This window comes from Strix uralensis, chromosome 2, assembly GCF_047716275.1.
Source record: "Strix uralensis isolate ZFMK-TIS-50842 chromosome 2, bStrUra1, whole genome shotgun sequence".
NCBI classification, from domain to species: domain Eukaryota; kingdom Metazoa; phylum Chordata; class Aves; order Strigiformes; family Strigidae; genus Strix; species Strix uralensis.
Window position 1 is genome coordinate 136,624,644 of NC_133973.1, and position 19,560 is coordinate 136,644,203.

Below are 19,560 nucleotides of genomic sequence, written 5' to 3' on the forward strand. Positions count from 1 at the left end.
GAGAAAATAAAAAATGCCATTTAGATTTGTTATTTTGTAAACTTAAAAACATCCTGTATGGCAAAATTAGGGCAGCGTTTCAAACGGAGATCAAATCTGCAGCAGAATCTTGACTGCAACAAAAGGAAACACAGGAGCTGATTCTGGGCAGTACTACCCATGGTTAGTCAGAAGTGACTGGCAGGACACACACTGGATGACAAAGACCTAAAATATGTCTGCCATGAGCCTATGAAAAATACCACAAAGGCAAAATGGGGGGAAAAAGCTAACTATCGAGTATAGAGTATGTGGTGTCACCACCATAAATATTTTTCTCTTGTGCACAGTTCCTTCTTAAGCTGAAATGTCTTATTTTTACACAAATTATTACTTGTGGGAGCTGAAAAGACTATTTGGAATAACGCATACAAAATCAGTTGCAAAATTCATCTCTTTTTATTAAATTGCTTTCAGAGAAAACTCTCAAAGCTTGTATTTTGGTACACCAAAACTACTTCAGCTCCTAAATGTGTTTAATGATACATTTCAGACAGCATGACATATATCCCTAAACAAATCTCTTATGTCACAATTTACACATATTTATGAAGAAAAACTCAGTGATTGCAATATGAAAAAAATGCTATCGCTGGTTGAAGAACTCTTAGAGAGTATTCACTGCTTCAATTGATGAAAATGCATAAATAGCAGCATGAAATTATAAAAATCTACTACAAACTGAGGGTATAAATGTACAGAAGTGTATAATAAAGATGGTATTTATCCAGAAATAGCAGCAGCATTGTATATGACCGAGAATTCTGATTACATTGTATGTACAATGGTAAATACAACATGTTCTCTAATGCATCAAAATGTTGATGCTTGTGTTACTGAAATACTGAACTGTAAAAAATTAATCTTCAGTTAAAGAACGTAAATAGTCCTCCAGGGCCAATAATAACGCACTCATTTAAAACAGTAAAGTACATGATTACTGCACCAATTTGAGCAGCTGAACATAAACATATTCAAATGCATAGAAAACATACAGAGAAGGCATACAGGGAGTCTATACTAGGAACTCCCATAAATAGAAATTCAGAAAATGCTAAAGGAGGAATCATCTGCAGCTTCAGATAATGCTCAGCACTGACCATGGCACTGAGATCATTTCTGTTAAACTGCTCCAGTCTTCACACAGTCCTTTAGATATACGTGAACACCAACCACAGCACACAACTCTGTGCCGTGTCAAATATATGTAACTATTTCAAACCAACTTCAATTAGAAAAAACCCCAAAGCGTAGTTACTGAGGACGTGAAAACCTATGGTTACTTTAATGCAACACGCTTTCACTGTAGACCTCTAACTCAAAAGCAAAAGCAACTCAACTCAAAAGCGACTCAGTTCTTCAAAGAAGAAAAACCATCTTTACAACAGCACTCCTAAGAAATTTTCCCTCAAAGCAACAATACTTATAAATGAGAACAACTGTTATCATAACGTGAAACTTGGGAGAGTGTGTAAGTCCAGCAACCCTGGAGCATTCTGCAGGATATATTTGACAATTGTTAGAAACAAAATAAAAAGACTCCTAAGCAACATCGTATTCTCAGGATTAAACAGCAACTTTTCCAAATAGACTTCCTGTTATTCAGAAATTAAGTCAACGTTCTTACACAGTTTCTTTGTGAAGTCAATGTCAACTGACATCTTAAAACAGACTTGAAATCAAATGTTAAATATATACCATATGCAGAAAGAAAGCATAGTCAGAGACGTGTAAAAACATAATTATTTGCCCTAGGTTGGTGAAGCTTCTTACCAGAAACATCACAGAAATGTTATTCAAAACAGCAAATGGAATTTCAGAAAATGTTCCAAAGAAAATCAGATTTTTTCCAAAAGAGAAGTGCAAGAAGAACAAGTCTTGAATAAGATCGTTCAAGGATGAAAAGGAAGTTAAATTGCATTTTCATATGCTCAGTGTCAGAGAGTAGTATTTCCTGGACAGGCCAGAGGAATGCCATGGGTCACCCCAACCTAGCCGTAATAAAACCTCCAAAGTTGCAACAAATGATGCTACGATAAACTGTGAAAAACCTTCATTTTATATGGAAAATTTAGTTTTGAGATGTTTCCCTCAAACTGTGAAAAACCTTCATTTTATATGGAAAACTTGTTTTTGAGATGTTTCCCTCAAACTGTGAAAAACCTTCATTTTATATGGAAAACTTGTTTTTGAGATGTTTCCCTCAGTCTGGATGAGCTTTAGATGACTGACAATCTCCTAAGCAGCTGAGTACAACACTGCCCTGCCCAACCCAAGCAGCCACCTCCGGCTCTCTGACATTCAAGAGGTAAGCAGGCGCTTCTGGGAGGCAGATGTAATTTAATTCCATCCTGTAAACAGAAATACAGTTCAGATGGAAAACCAAAAGCATTTCTACCAACGATCTAAGGTGTCTTTTCTAAACGTAGCTTGGCAAACTTGTGATCTTGAACATAAAACTAACAAAGAACAGGCAAAGTACTAAAGAAGCCCAACAAATATTTAAAATCTTTGCTTTGATGGCAGGCTGGTTTTTATTCCAAATTACTAAATTGCTAACAAATTTGTTACGTGTTTAACTCTCAAGCTACTTTTGAAACACATGCATGGCTTTCGATATAGAGTTTCTATTCCAGCTTCACTTTGCCTTTTGGAGCTGATTCCTGCAACGTGGACCTGCAGGGAATGCAGAAAGTTCAAAAAAAGGATGAGCAAAGCCTATGTCTGTGGAATAATCCACTGATTAATGTGTTTAGTAATTAAGAGCAAGACACACATTTTCAGTAGTAATGTAATACAAATTTTTCTTCTCTGCATTCTTGAACTGCGAGAAGAAAATTGGTGCCACTGAGCTATAAACCAGTTGTAAAAATCCTGTTCAGACCTGACAGCTGTATTTACAGTTCTGTTCGTTCTCCAGGCATTGTACTAACTTAGTAAGGCCGAAACAGAACTATTTTCCTCAAACATACAGCATGACGCTGTTACTGTGTAAAATAAGCCAGACCTGCAGGCTTCTGGCCGCACAGAGGCTTGCTAACACAAGCTACCACAAGCTCAGCGCACACAAATATACGACCAAGGTATTCCTACGCAAATGAGCTGTTTGGAAATGACAGTTTAGTTAGCTGAAGTCCCAGCCAGGCAGCTCTCCAAGTATTCTGAACATAAAGGATTTAAAATAGTACCGAGAAATTAATTATGAATACGTAGACATTATATATAAGCATATTTAGTTAAAAGATTCAAAAAAAGCATTTTGGGGGAAGATACTTTAAGCTGACCTGCATGATATACACCAAGGTAAATTATTGAAAGTCCATTTCCAACAGAAGATAAAATGGTATTTTCATTATCTTTACAGTTGCTGCCAAGTAAATTCAAAGACAAGCTAGCGTGAAGCCAATTTTTAATCCACTCACTTTATATCTAATAAGGTGTGAGTTAGCATGCTTGCAAGTGAATAAGGAACGTGTTAAGTATGTTTTTTTCTACATAAGTCCCTGCATAAATGAGCTCTGTTTCCGTGCGGGTGGTTAAGGTAAATGCATAAAGGAATATTGTGACTGCACCAAAGCAGCTCGTTTGAGCTCAATGGCAATTATTTTTTTTTAGCCCAGCAGATGAATTATTTAAGTATCAAAATTATCCTGGAAGCGATCAAGTATTTCTGATTCTGGCTGCTCGACAAAGCAAACAAACCACGTCTATGACAAGATTCTAATCTGGTTTCTGTATTTGCCATTCTGAATTTAAGGGAGAAAACATCGTAATATTTGGGTTTTAAGTTGACAGTCAATTATTAAGAAATGATCCAAACAGTTTCACAGGGCTTTACTGTGATGGATGACTAATGCAGTTCCAGATTACACAGCGCAGAACTCTCGGCTGCAATTTCTCTTCCAAACATGCAGAGTGAGTATAACTGAACATCTCTTGATCGCTGTTCTCAAAAGATCTTGTACTGTGTAAAATGCACTCCTGAGAATGCAATCTGGGTGGCAATAGGAAAAATTCTCCGCAAGAAAACTGTCTAGTTTCTTTTAACTTAATACCACTCAGGGGTAACCAAAAATAATAACCCTTCAGTTTTGTCATTATTTTGGAAGCAAATCTTAAGCCTGGGAACTTATATATGCTGTAAGTATTCAGTTACAAAGGATCATTCAGTAAAAACTTACCCTGCTGGAAGTCTCCAGTAAAAACTGGAATGTGTTTTGTACAGCTTGGCATGTCTCTAGTTCAGTCCTGCTGAATGCCATTAAATAATCCTTAAGGTGATCATATACGTTTCCATCAAGAGCCTGTATGAGGGAAAGAATTCAAGAAAATTAAGAAAAACAGTATGTATTTTCTGTATGATTTATTTGTATTCATGTTTAGATTTGTAAGATGCTCATACTTTTTAAAAAATATATATTTACTTGCAATTATTAGCCCGGATAGTGACAGGTGGATGTCTTTTATTTTTGACCAGGAGGAATGACAGTGCTTTATTTCCATTAGATGGCACCACAGAGCACCGTAACAATATCACGTTATATGACATGATTCCATCCAGTTGTGTAATACGGCCATAGCAGAACAGTGAGGTCAGGTTTGGATAAGTGAATACGCTCAGGGAGATGTCATTTATGTCAAGAAAGGGACCGACTAACTGCAAGGATATGGGGCTTCTACCAGCCAGAGCACTCCTCAAGTCACTGTACCACACTCCAAATGACATTAGCAAGACACTCAACATACATATGCTTCAGATACACGGCTATTTGCTTATTAAAAACTGCTGATCAACAGCTGCCATTTCACTGAAGCGCAACATATCTCTTTTGTGCACAGAAATACCAAATGCATTAAAAAAAAAATGATTATAAACTTAGTAGTTCCCGGAGGATGACATCAAAGTTCAAAGTCAAAAGCCCTGTTGTGACCAGAACTGTAAAATCACATCATGGCCTAGGTATTTAATGCAAGTTCTGTATTAAACATGTACAACTTGGCAAGTGACTGGCAATTTCACTTAAATATTCAACTCTGGGTATATTTAAATATATATATATTATACCAAATTTCACAGATACCCATTTAAATAGTACATTCATTGAAATAGCGTATACCAGATTCCAACAGATTCAAGAATGCATTTCTATATAAAATTGCATTTGATTATTGAAATAATTTTGAAATGTCAGGGGGAAAAAAGGGATGGAGCCACTTAAGAAGTAGTTTCTGCCCCAGTAAAATCAAGCCTAACATTTAAGACAAGGCTAAGAGACATACGTAAATCAGACACAAATCATTCAGAACTTACGACTAACAGAAGCAAAATCAAGCCTAACATTTAAGACAAGGCTAAGACACATGTAAATCAGAACTTATGACTAACAGAAGAGATTTTCCTTCTGCAAAAAAAGTTTCATCCACCATCCGCACACAGCTACAGCAACCACCAGACGAAATTAAAACTTAACATACAGACATCCTCAGTGAAAGATGCTGTGAGGAAAATAATAAAATTGTGCAACTGGAATTCTTGTCTCCAAAATTTTATAACCAAAATCCACTTTATACTACACTATTTTCTTCATCCTCCACCTAGCAAGTGTAAAGCACTTCCGAGCACAGGCTGATTTTTTCTTTCAAACTTAAGACATTAAACCTGCCTCAAACTTGCTAGTGCAAAAACTACAGCCACCAGAAAACAAACAGATAGGCCGCCATGCCAAACCAGCAGCAAACATGGGAATTTCTTTCAAGCCCCCACAATGTAGCCGCTCACTCAGCCATGCTGCCAGCTCCCCGGATCAAAGGCCGGTCTCGCGGGGTCAGCAGCCAGGGCAGCTACTTGAGGCCCCCAGCCACGGGAAGGCTCTGTTAAGCGAAGGAAGACTCACTGGATGGCTGGGAAAGAGCTATAGGTTAACTTCAGGCTCTCACAAGTGATGTCAGCTCTATCAAATACTCCATTAAGCATCATTTTAAAGAAAGAAAATCTTATTCAAAGAATTGTGTAATAGAGCTTACAGCTAGGATGTTCAATTGATAAAAATGTCAGGAAATCCCCAACCACAAATCCATAAAAAAACCCTACAGCAATACACACACGCAGCTTCAGTCCTTGCCTGTCTCGATATAGGCACAGCTTTACTGGAATTCATCTTGCACCTTTAGTTCATAAGGCATAGTCCTAGGTTAGCACGAGGATTTTAACACTTTCTGTGTTTTTATAACACTAAAGGGATAAGCCTTCAGTATCAGAGTTATATGAGTGCCAAAGTTACCATCCAGTTTCAAGGGCATTTATTTTCACACCAAATACACGCAGTCCCAATAGCAGGTCTGTCTTGCACTTTCAGAGAATACAAATGATGTATAAAATTGCCAGGACTGGCTGTGCTCTCGGGAGAATTGCTGCACGACGATGGCAATCCTGAAACTCCCCTAAAACAGAACTTGCAGGCATTTATGATTGAGCGTATCTCTTCCTAAAGCTTTTCAGATCAAACACCGGGCTGGAGTGCAACTCTGCTAATAAATGTAAATAAATAGTTTAAACTTGGCAAAGCAATTATAAATGCTCAGTTTGCAAAGCAGCTGTGATTTTTTCATTCCAGTATGCTATAAATGAGTATTTCAGAGCTCACTCCCCCTGCCTTCATATCAAGCCCATATGTTCTTTTTATGTTAAACCCAGCAGGAGGGGTTTATGTCATTTAACTCAAGACTTCTACAGTGCAGACATGTACGTTGGAGTTTGTCACTCTGGGTCCTTTTTAGAGTCAGTGTTGGTAGTTCTGCGGTGTGATTCATCTCCCTCTAAGATAGATGGCTAAAATAGGTCAGATGAAACACAGCATGCTAAGTGCCTATTCCTCTTCACTGACCGTAAATAGCGCCCAGACAATTAGCTTAGACATACACGTCTACACGGTGGTCATATAAAGCTGGGTGAGATGAAGCCCATCTCAACACGTGTTTATTCTCTGCACCTATTATCTACCCAGCATTAGTGATTCATTCATCTGCAGCTGCATGCTGTAGGAATATAAGTTAATAAGTTAATATTCTAGGAATATAAGAAGATATATAAATATTAACTTCATTTTCCCCACTCCTCTTGCAACGACCACAGCTCTGAAGGTTTTGAGCCAGAACACCCCTGCAGTGTGATATAGAGATATATAAGAAAGAACATCAAAGTGTAGCAAAACATTACGAACCACACAAATCTGTCAGCATGTGAGAAGTGTATTACAGCCTTTCTCCTTTCATTAATTAAAAGCAGTTTCAATATGATGAAGTTCTTAAATACCGATGAGAGCTGCCAGGATTGAAGTTATTAAAGTCAGCGCAATATAACACAGGCATATTTGTCAGCCAAGTAAACCCACGGCTAGTGTGCAGCTCCAACACATGCTAAAAACCTCAGCGTTGCACAGAAAATGTGACATCCCATCAGGTACAGAATTAGAGAGCTGGTTGGTTACAAATTGCTTTAAATGATAATGTATCTATTCATTCTATAAAATGGTAATTATTATATCAAGCTGGATATGTTACTATCAAAACAAAAGATTTAACTTGATGAGCTATACGATATAAATTAACATTCATGTGGGATTTTATAATCGGTATCTCATTTACTTAGAAACACTCTGACCCAAACACTGAACATCACAATTTAGGTTTGAAATAAAAAGGTTTTTTTCAATTTCTGATCACACCACTTGAAGGGGAAACTTAAAAAAAATAATAATTCAAAAAACCCACTACACATTATTCCACTACAATGGCTTTTGTTCTCTTTCTGAATCTCAAAAGATTGCTAAATCACTTACTGTATTACAATCAGACTGAAAAACCTGTCTTCAACCTCAAAAGGAAATCAAGATTTTTTTTAAAAACAAATCTGACATCAGAACTAAGATAATATGAAGGTAAGTACCACAGAATTACAATTTCCAAGGATAGAAGAAAGTCAACGTGTTTAAAGAACTAATTTCTTTACAGTGGAATTGTCATATTAAAGGTACAAAACTACTTTCCCACCTGAGTACAAGCTTTAGAAGACAGCAGCTGAAATCAGGACTGAGAAGAACTGAAACTGTTAACAAGGGCAATGGATACACAATTAAATTAAAGTGTATTTTTGTAAGAAATCCTTTACATTAATTGAAACCAATAAAATGACATATTGAGGGGTGGACGGGACATGGGATGAGAACATTTTTCTGATTTCAACATAAAGTTTCAAATATAACGTAATTTTCCTAGGAACAAAATTTCAGTCCAAGTTCAGATCATCATTTTGAGGAGGTTTTTCTTTTTAATTCAAGAGATTATATTAAACATTTTAGGGACTTGGATGCATTGGCTCTAATCATTCTACATTCCATGAAGATTTTCTCAAAAGCAAAGATGTAAATAAAACTATTTTAGATATTGTTAGTATATTTGGTTGCCTTTGAGATGTTGTTCTTAATCTAAGATGCTAGTGCATGATGTAGAAAAGATTCGGCGTTGAACATACCATGTTCATTCATGCAACTCACTTCAAGGTCTCTTCAACTAGAACATTTACAGGTCTCAGTCACTCCATTTAAAAATGACCATTTCAGTTTCTGGGAGAAGACAGAGAACAAGCTAAACTACTATGTATTTTTTATTTTAAAAGATTCATACCTTCTCAAATCCCAAAGAAAAAAATGGAAACTATCTAACCCATGCATAACACAGACCAGAGTCATGCAAAACCACCGAGGTGAGTCTTCATTTTTATGTCATTTATTTCTGAAATATTCCTGTTATTTATGTTCATCTTGCACAGAAACTGCTAAGCTGTGCTGAAGCTCTGCATGCTATTTTTACACTTTAAACTCAGGTGTTCAAATTAAACCTCTCATTTAGTGATCTGAAACCACCAGGCACCAAAAACTGGACCTTACAGTACTAAGTTAAAAAAACACAATTAAAACCACACTTGTAAAGCCACGTGGGTTTTCACCACCTAATTTACACTAGTCTCATCTGAATCATCACTCCCTAGAAATAATTTTATATTTTCAAACATGGGCGTTTATATTTTTATACTTTTTTGAACTTCCTAAGCCTCACTGGAATCCTGCTCTTTCAATAAGACAATGCTCGTGGATCAAATTAAGTTTTCATTTGTAAACTTCCATCCTTTCGTGACTTGATGCAACTCAACAGTTTACCTGTGCTAATTTTGCCTGCGCTGAGCGTTTAAAACCTTGACAAATGCTTCGTGAGCTGCCACCGCTTTGCCGGAAACAATATAGCTGATGTTGAAGGCAAAGAATTTCCTTAAATGGGTGGAGGTAACATAACAAAATTAGACCTGACCCTACCACACCCGGACTACAGTCTGAAAATGAAAAGATAAGGAAAAAGATTTAAATGAACTGAACAAAAATCATTGTGTTCGTGCAATGATATCTTCTCTGTGAAGTAATGGTATTGCATCACGATAACATGACATATTTTCCTGTTTAGTAATCAAAGCAAACCCCACAAATAAAAAGGGAGATCTGTATCATGGATGCTGCCTTCTATCTATTTCAGGTAGCCTATTAAAAATGGAAATTAAATTCTTATGTCACCCTATTCTCATTTGCATTAGAAACCGTTTTATCTACCCCTGATCTGTTCTGTTTTGAAAACAACCTGTAACCCATTAAGAACAGGGACTCTATTTTTCATCCCATATTTTCTGTAACACTACTCCAAACTTATTTAACATTTAAAAAACCCACAATATAAATTACATAACAAGCATGCTACGTGATGCTTTAAACCATGCCTATAATCCATTAAATAAACAGTGCAATCTCACGGATGGTACGGTCTGGGAATTTTCCGTTGAATGATTTTGGTAAATGAGATTCCACGTGTTTTAATTTTTATATGCAAATACCTCAGAATATAAAAAGGAATATAAAAAAGAAAGGGTGGGGTACGTACAATAACAGCTAAATTGTTAACAGGAATTACTACTATTAAGACATTGGCTTAAGCATCCTTCTGGGTCTATGAGAGGTTAAGAACAGAAGTAGTTTGTATGTATTTTATTCCAAGCATAGCAACAGATCTCATATTATTTGACAGTGAAGGATAGAGTATTTTAAAAACTCATCTAAACCTCAGAAGTAATAAAGTCAACAACTTGAATCAGCTGGCTTTGCCGAACTCAGCAGTACTTGGATCAGTGATACGTAACAGCATTTCCCAAGGACATTGGGAGAGAAAGGAAGGAAGGACAGGAAGAGCTATCCTTTTCAGTTAACATTCCACAGTGATTTTCCTTTAAAAATGCTGATTCCTGGTAGTAATTTATTCTAGGCATCAATTTCTCCTGATACCAAAAAGGAGTCTTGCTTTCTTTAAGTCGTTTTAAACTCTTCCATCACTGCAGCGTTTGTCACTGCTGAAACACCCTTCTTTTCCATCAAGACAACATAACGTAGCAGTACATCAGGTCTGTATTTGTCAACAAAACGTGACTTCTATATATAAAATACCAACAAAGCCAAGATCAAAGCAACAGAAGCGTCCCTGAACAGCATGCCTGCAGCGACCGCGTATCGGCTGACAGAAAACCAGTGTGAGCTCCTGCGCTTCTCAGTCATTGCAATCCTGCAGGAACAACTGTGCAGCGTCTGCACCGATCTGAAGTCTGACTTCAAAATGACGGGAAGCCTGCTGCCTAGACTGCCCTTTACAGGCTCAGCATTTGGTAAAAATCCTATTTTTCTGCTAAACCATACGTGCAAGAAGAGAAAGCTGCAAAGAAAAGCTAACGAGAAAAACCTACCCTCTTTGCTGGATCTAAAAGTTAGTACTGAATCTCCTCAGCCAACAAGGAGAAAGGACCATCTAAAGTTAGCTCTGTAAAATCAGAATTTCAAGTTATGCAGCAGTACAGCCCCATAGTTTCCATCCAATGCAAACCAGCTCTAAGCTAAGGCCGTAAAATTCTCTGTATCCCAGGATAATCTTGCACGTCCAAAGCTGCTGTAGTGATAAACCACCTTCCCAGTGAGGTCCAGGTCCAACTCACTCTCAGTGAAGTAACACTTCAGTGGGGTCCCACAAAAGGGAAACACAACTACCCTAAAGAAGATCCATCTGGACAGAGCAAGGAAGGCCACTATTTAATTTGGAGCAGGCAGCTGCTACTCAAAATGCAGAGCTACGAGAGCTGGGACCAGTCCCAAAGAGGCAGGTGTAAAAAGGAGGATGGGACTGAAACTTGTTTTTTCTTAGACAGCTGGTGCTACCTGGGATGTGAACAGGGAAAAAGGTTTTCTAAATCGTGATTGAGCTACATCAGCATTTGTTCCTTCCCCAGTGTGTGCACTCCTGTGCAGAATACTGTTCATCTGCTCATGCTGGTCCCTTCAACGCTTGGTAAAAATTAAATACTGCGCAAACCCACTCTACTTTTACTTGAATTTCCCAATTAAAGCTGCTTTAGATAGCTTCTTCTGTAACATGGCATCTTCAGCTCTACTCTGGAAGTATTTCAGCAGATACTAACCCTGACAGACAGGTGGACAGCCAAGTGTCCTGGGCACCTCAGTTGCCCTTAACTCCTGGAGCATTTAGTTTCTCTGAATGTCAAACATTTCAGTCACAAAGTAACAGCCAAAACAAACCAAAAAGGTAGTAACTTGCAGACATTTTTATTTTGCTAGTCCTTACTGCACTTAGAGCAAACTCTTCCACCTCCCCAGCCACCAACCTGTTCATATCTCCTTGAAACGAAGAAGATTTTGGCCCAATAACTCAAGAATCCCTACAGAAAGATCCTCTGCCACCTCCCCAGCTTCTCTCTTTCTTGCAGTTTCATAGAAAGTAATTTTAAGGAATTTTTGTAATTGTCTTGCTGTACTGCTGCTATCAAGCTAATCAGCTTCTCCTGTTTCTTTTTATTTTCTTTTTCTTAAACCAACATCCTGCATGACTGCATGTTCTTCAGAAGTACATTCCTAAACAGCCAGCTGTGAACAAGGAAGCAAAAGCTATTCCAGGGACATATCCATACCACTCAGGAGCAGAGAAATGATAAAAAAAAAATCTGGGAACGAGTGGAAATAGGAAAATCAGATCAAAAGGAAGGAAGAGAATATGTTGAAAAAGACTGCAAAACGTATAAAGTGTCTATTTAAATCAAAGGTTGCAGAAGCTATCTTAGTTTCCTCCTCTCTTCCCCCAACCTAGAGAAGGAACTTTCATCATGGCAAACACGGGAACAATAAACACTAGAAGACAACAAGTGCCCTGACTTCTGTTTGCTTGCCTTTCAGCTCAGCCCTCATAAACACACTTTGCACTTTCCCTTACCCCAGAGCTTTGTATTTTCTAGTGTCAATAGTTTTGGGCTTGTTTGCAAGTTCTTTGTTTGGTCTCATTAGTCACTTGATGATGGTTCTGCACATCATTTTGTTCCTTTACAATTTAGGCAGGGTCATTGTTTTTAATGACAAAACCTTTGTGGCTGGTGCACTGAAGTCTACTCTGAGCACAGAAAAACATGGAATGCCCACCAGTAGATGCCCATCACCCTCCCCCAATCCAAAGACAAGGTCCCTTTAAAACAAGTATAAGCAGAATTAATGATAATCTTAAGTACTCCTTCCAGATTTGCCTCCACAGATCTCATGGTAGTGCCTTGTAGTTGTCACACTTAATGATGAGGGTCTGGTAGGTGAACGCAGGCATGGAAGGGAATCTCCTTTAGAATTCTTTGTCCCATGAGGCAGACAGCTATGACAGTCACCTGATGAAGACAGCATTAAATTAACACTTCAGGGTTCAAGAATAATTCCGCTTAAATCAGTGGGAATACCCTGATGTGAAAAATCAGATCTTCAAATTTAACCGTATAAGGCTTAAAAAAACCTGGAGGATGAAAACAGAGTCTTTATAATCTAGAAATACACCTACTTCTCCCCAAAGTTTTTAAGTATCATCTCTGAAGACTTCTTGGACCTATTTTGCTTTATCTTTCATAGTACTGGAATAAATCCCAAGGGCATCCTTCTTCTGACATGATTAATTTTTAATAAATTGCACTGATGCAACCGTCTTTGCTTATGTAGTTCTTCATTCTTGGAAAAAAAAATTCTGTCTCAACTCCAACACTCAGAAGAAGACTCTGTGGCAGACTGTCATGGTCACGTTACCTTCGTATCTGAAGAGTACTCCATACAGTTCCTGCCAACAATATTTGGCTTCAATCACATGGAAAAATGTACATTTAAATTGTTCAGTAATTCGCCACTGATTTCTGCTATTCAAGGATTTTTATGCTGACCACATCATCATCATCATCATGACTGCTGAACAGCAGTGGAGTATGTGGTATGTCTAAAAATTGCAGCTGTTTTTCTTATTTTTTCTTCAGCAGGAAAATGTATCCAACAATGAACTATTTTGTCGCCTAGTTTAAAAAAAAATATTTATATATTTACATAATTTGAAAAGTATGTTAAAGAAATGTACTTTGTTCGAGAACGGGCTAGAACCATGACAATATTTAACTCCTACATTTAATCACACACAAACACAGATCTGTCTCCAAGAAAGCTCTTAAAATTTTTCCTTACTACAGATTTTCACTGTGTCAAAGGTGTGAATGTACCAGCAAGTCCCCATATGAGCCTTCGTACTACAGATAAAACACCCTTGACTCAGACACACCAGCTTTTCTGGATAAATCTCAAAATCTTCTGTGTTCTACAAAAGGACAGACTAAGGAACAGAAAGCTTAAATTGATACAAATGTGCGTGTAAAATGCATTTCATACCAAATCCCATGGTTTTGATAGTTAAAAATACTCCCTTGGCAGATAAAATGCATAAAAAAATGCAAAACAAAAAAAAAATCAGATACCGATCATATGCATTACTCATGAGCTTTTATTTTCTCTTTTGCATCCTTCCATTTTTTTAACCATCTATTTTGCCACTGCTGTCTTTAGTTTTTGTTCAGTTGATTCAATCTCTGTATTATCATTTTAACAGCAGTTAATTTTTTTTGTCCAGTGTGCTTTTCATTTACTTCTTCAAATAAATCTGTTGAACAAAACCTTTTCTACTCCAACACAGGCTGTTGGTCCCAATTGCTATTAGGATTTATCACTTCCACGTGGGTTTTCTTTCTGTACATGGGTTTAAGGTTACCTGTCATTTCTAGCAAACTATTCAGTGAACAGGGTTTTCTAAAGATGCTCACAGAATAAGTTTAGTGATGGCAACACTGCAATACTACAAACTTCAATAAATTTAATCCATTACTGAACATTTCAGATTCTTATCACGCCAAAGAGACATAACCTGCAGTTTCATGTGGTCCTACAAATTTAACATTGCACTGTCTAACCCACAACACAAAGGGTCTTTTCAGGATAATGAAGATGTTTTCCAACTCAAATTAAAATGCATTTTAAAAATTTTATATTAAGATGTCAACTAATTAAACAATATGAAAAGGGCAGAGCATATTTCATATAGCAATCTTCATGTTCCTGAAAGGCACTTTACTGAAGGATTTTACCAGTATTAAAATTTAAGAACCAAAGCAAGTGAAACTATTTTTAGGAATTTTTGTAATCTACACAAATGAGCAACATGTTCTTAAAAGGAAAATGGCTGAGAGTCACAGTGCTGTGATTATTGTAATAATTATAGAATCACAGAACAATGAAAGACATTATCTTGAACAATAAAGGAAAAAACATCATAAGGGTATGCCAAAGGTATAGCAGCTGCATTGCAGCATAGAAGATTAATTCGTGTTTCCCAAATATCGCTCGGGAATTCCACGTGCCAATTATGCTTTATTACTTTTAGTAGTCCATTCTCCTTTATTCCTGAGGGAATCATGCTAACAATTTATGCATGCACTCCTTATAAGCACCAGTGGGTGAGGAGAAAGATAATTTTAGTCTGAAGCCTGTATTAAAAATATTGTGAAAGGTTTCTCCCTTTTAAAGAGATTCCCCCCATCCTCGACACAAAGCCTGGCACAAGCAAAGCCATTACAACAGTATTCCTAAACAAATACTCATGGCTTCACTGGTTGTACCATTGTCTCCAGAAGCTGACAGTGTTTTACAAGCTTTTACTATTTGATACATGATGGTGATGGGTAACAAAAATCAGCAGAAAAGTGAACAAAATAGGATCCGATGGTGTTAAACTATCTCTTAATTAAATCACTTCTTAAGCGTGGCCTGATTGGGAACACCTAAATAGATCTTACTCTCATCATTTGATGAAAATAATTGCATTGAAGTAAGCTTCTTTTCAAACTTACTTCAACAGTGCTGCACACTCTCTGATTACTGCTCAAACCTTCTTAAAAACGGCTTAATTTCACAATAATACTGCTCAGATGTCCTAACGACATTATATGGTCAGAATAGAGCAATGTTTAAATCACACAGGAAGAGAAGTCCCAAGAATCTGGTAGGCTTGGGATTTCTTTGATACAAGGTTATTTTTAATACCTAGTCTTTGCTAATAAATAAATTGAGACTTTCACCAAAGTTAATTCAATGAACACTGTCTCTGATATCCCCTTTTAAATTTGAAATGAAGCTTCTAGACGCAACTAGATAGCAGGGTCTGTGCTAAATGTGAATGTCAATACACAGAATTTAAATAGAGACATTGTACCTGAAATCACATATGCATATCATAAAAATACACTATAATGATCCAACTGAATGAATGCCCATTGAGAAGAGCAAAGCATGACAGAAGTGGGTTAACTATTAAAACTTGTGAAATTATTTGGGTATACCACACAATCACAAACACTTGTGATGATTTTACTTAGAAAAAAGATGCTTCTCACTCAGATTTGTCACCTTCTTTTTGTCAACCTTTTTCTTAGGACTCTGTATCTTTTTAAATTTCTCTTTTATTAAATTGAAATCTCATTTATTAAATTAAATCATTATATCTAAGGTCTAATATAAAACACTGAACAATTTGATTACTAGGAGTAGTCTAAAAATTTTATTTCTAATATTCTTTAGCTTGAACTAGAAACCTGATTTCTCCACATACCTGGTTTTATACTTCCATCAAAAGCAGCTTCTCCAAATAAATTTAGGCACCCAAAAATCAGGATATTCTCATGATTCTTTCCAACAAATTTTCTTCCAGTATCTTTAGATCATTTTCAGCTCTCATAACTTTGTGAGATGAAAGCCCTTGAACCTAAGCATTTCAACTTCCCTGAAGTTTTTGAAATCCATTAAGATTTTAAAAAGGTACTAATTGAAGGGTGCTGCTCGATGCTTCTGGACGATGCTGCTGCCGAGGGGGATGCAAGTGCACACACAGCAGACGGGGTTCTGATGAACCAGCTGCACCGAACAGGTTCTTCCCATTAACCGTGAGCAACACTGGGCATACCAGAGAGACATTACTTCTTTTAATTAGTATTCAAATTCTATGAGCAGTTACCTTAGTGCTTCAATAATTTGTAAAACATTACAAAATAATATCCTCATTCAGTTGGACTACACTGTTCCAGCTAGTCAGTCATCCGGCATCATGGATCTAATGAATCTCCTGGTAGGGAATATTTCCTCCTCTTCCACGCCAAGGGGGTTTATCCTAGCTGTAAAGCCTTTTTAGCAGAGATGACAACTTGAACAGATGGGAATTTTTTTTTTTTTCTGTATGAAAATTAGCAGGTAGACAGACAAATCATATTGCAGGATTCCCCCTCCTCCTCCACCCTTGACCGAGCTTTTTGGCCAGCTTTCCAATCAATTATCTCCCTAGCAATTTGTAAATGCTAAATAGGAATTTCTTGCCTCCTAATGCCCTTCTGTGGCCTAATTCCAATGGCGCATGGATCAGTTCTGTTCATTTCCTTTCAGAGCAGCTCACAGTGAAGGAACACTTTGCTCTTTCGATACCAGTTGCACACCCCATTCAGTGCTGACGGAGCCCTGAGCTATTTACCGACCTCTCAAAAGAAGCCGAAACTCGATGCTGTGTGTTGCCTTTTGAGCGTGCACTGCAAGCCACAGCACCCTAAAGGCTCACAAGCACAAGCCCAGAATTCAGCTGCAGGAAGGGATCCCAAGGCAAGAAAGTTTTCTAAAGATTGTGCCAAAAATACAGCTTAAAAGCCACTGTTCAGGCTACGACAACTGATGACCAACTCCTCACCTCCATCCACCCACACTAGTAAACACCTCCACTGTCACCAAATGGACTTACGGTGAAACAGCGAAGCAAAGCTTTTGAAGCTGAAACGATAAAAAGCATCTCAATTTGACAGCCGCACCCTATGTAAACCTTCTCAGTTCTGTAAAAATTCTTACCGGGTTTGCCTCCCTCCAGGGTGACATCAAGACGCAAAAAATTAATAGATTAGAAGCCATTTTTCCAATAACTCTTTTTAGGATTTAATTATGCTTCAAATTCAGTGTGACATTTTCCATCTTACACTTATTTGGCTTGTGCTACTTTGAGTCTTATCTCCTTGTAATTTACTCGAGCGTGTCCAGAGAAGGGCAACAAAGCTGGTGCAGGGTCTGGAGCACGTGTCGTACAAGGAGCGGCTGAGGGAACTGGGGGGGTTTATTCTGGAGAAGAGGAGGCTGAGGGGAGACCTCATGGCCCTCTACAACTCCCTGAAAGGAGGGTGCAGAGAGGGGGGATGAGTCTCTTGAGCCAAGGAACCAGCGGCAGGACAAGAGGGAATGGCCTCAAGCTGCGCCAGGGCAGGGTCAGACTGGCTCTTAGGAAGGATTTCTTTGCAGAAGGGGTTGTTGGGCGTTGGAATGGGCTGCCCAGGGCAGGGGGGGAGTCCCCATCCCTGGAGGGGTTGAAGAGTCGGGCTGACCCAGCGCTGAGGGATCTGGTGGAGTTGGGAACGGTCAGGGTGAGGCTCATGGTTGGACTGGAGGAGCTTCAAGGGCTTTTCCAACCTGGATGATTCTGGGATTCTGTAATTCCTCTACCTCCTTCATCAGTTAAGTCACTCAGAAATGTTTTCTCCTGCCGTTGATGTACAAGACACTGCATCAGTCCCCACAGTCTCCATCAAAAGATGGTCATTATAACATGTTTTGCCTTCTTCTAAACCACTTTCTGTGTTTCTTGAAGACAACAAAATGTATTGCAAGACTGTGCTTCAAACACTTTTAAAAATTTTTCTACCATTCCTAGAGACTTTGCTAGAGGATTAAAACCAGCTCATCTTTGCCACTAGCTCCAATACGTCGAGATGACCACTTTCAATTTGTAACCTATACTGGCTAAGTTTCATCAAAATTAAGTATCTAGCAAGACACTAGATATTTCATTTTTGATGAAGCAGCAGTTATTCACGGAAACCTTTAGATTTCACTTTGAATCATCCAGCAGAGCATGGGAATGTTTTCAATACCTCCATTATCACTTTGGTCCTAAATAACCACTCTGGGGGCCCAGGACTGCTCGTTTCCCATACAGATGTTAAGTCCTACAGACTGCCATTCAAGTTATGCACATTATTAGCCCACTGTTTCAATAATGTATATAGTTAGTTTCCCATTTAACAGGACAAAACTTGTGCACACGCACTCAATTTTAAAAACAGTACGTTTTTCACAGTTTCAATATAAATACATGTAAACTCCAGGTAAGTCACTGAAACACTGCGTGGCTATAAGTAATAGCAGATAAAAATGTTAGAATTAAAAAAAAAAAAAGTATTTCTTCCTTTGCATCTTCAATTCTTCAAGTGAATCTGGAGTTGCTAAAAACAAAAACCCCAACCAAACAAAACCCCGTGAATGATCTGTCCGGGATGTCTGACTCCATGACTTCTAAAACAGGAATATCGCATGTTTCTAGTTAAAACTTTTCACTGTAGCCCCACCTGCCTCTCAACCAGAGCCCGCCAGGTGCTTCCTGAGTTTGGTTATTTCTCCGCGCTAGCTACAGAGCGACTCGAAGGCATGCAGGCTGCTTTCTGGCAGAGCAAAGTATTTTGGGAACTGTTCTTATTGTATTACAGCGTGGCTTTGAAACAAGATGGCAAAGTTTCATTTCCTGTTCAAAATGGGTAGTTTTATGACATTTGACAGAAAAATCTTGAAGCCTGATCCAAATCCTAAACAGTTTCTACATAAAATCTTTAAAAGTAAAAAAAAAAATTAAAGTTTTCTGTTACCTCCTCAAACTAGATTGCTCAACAAGACCGCCCAGATTCCTGTTAAGTACCTCCTTCCCCATCTTAACCCTTACACTGCTTTTCTTGTGCCCTCTTCCTAACAGTGATTTTGAATTTTTTTGGCTTTCCAGTCATTTTCCTTGTTCTACTGCATTGCATTCAACCTTCAGCACTGATTATTTCTCTTTATTCCTTGCCAAGTCTCACTGCACCCACAATACCAGCCTCCTGTTAACTTTCTCATAGAAATACATCCCTGGCTTCTCCTGCGTAACCTCCTATACAGGAAATACCTTTCATGAGCATCTGTA

General features: G+C 38.0%; 1 protein-coding gene and 1 long non-coding RNA gene across 3 annotated transcripts in view; one reads left to right on the forward strand and one right to left on the reverse strand.

The window, feature by feature from the left end:
* FCHSD2 (FCH and double SH3 domains 2) overlaps positions 1 to 19,560 on the reverse strand; it is a 167,235-nt gene that overhangs the window by 40,249 nt on the left and 107,426 nt on the right. For both annotated transcript variants that reach the window (XM_074860533.1, XM_074860531.1), the window contains exon 9: positions 4,221 to 4,343. In XM_074860533.1, the coding sequence (XP_074716634.1) occupies positions 4,221 to 4,343 (123 nt within the window). The remainder of the gene's footprint in view (positions 1 to 4,220; positions 4,344 to 19,560) is intronic.
* On the forward strand, positions 16 to 13,147 carry LOC141939884 (uncharacterized). Its single transcript, XR_012627776.1, has 4 exons — positions 16 to 2,347; positions 3,862 to 3,954; positions 8,714 to 8,800; positions 10,472 to 13,147. It is a non-coding gene; the product is annotated as an uncharacterized LOC141939884 (long non-coding RNA).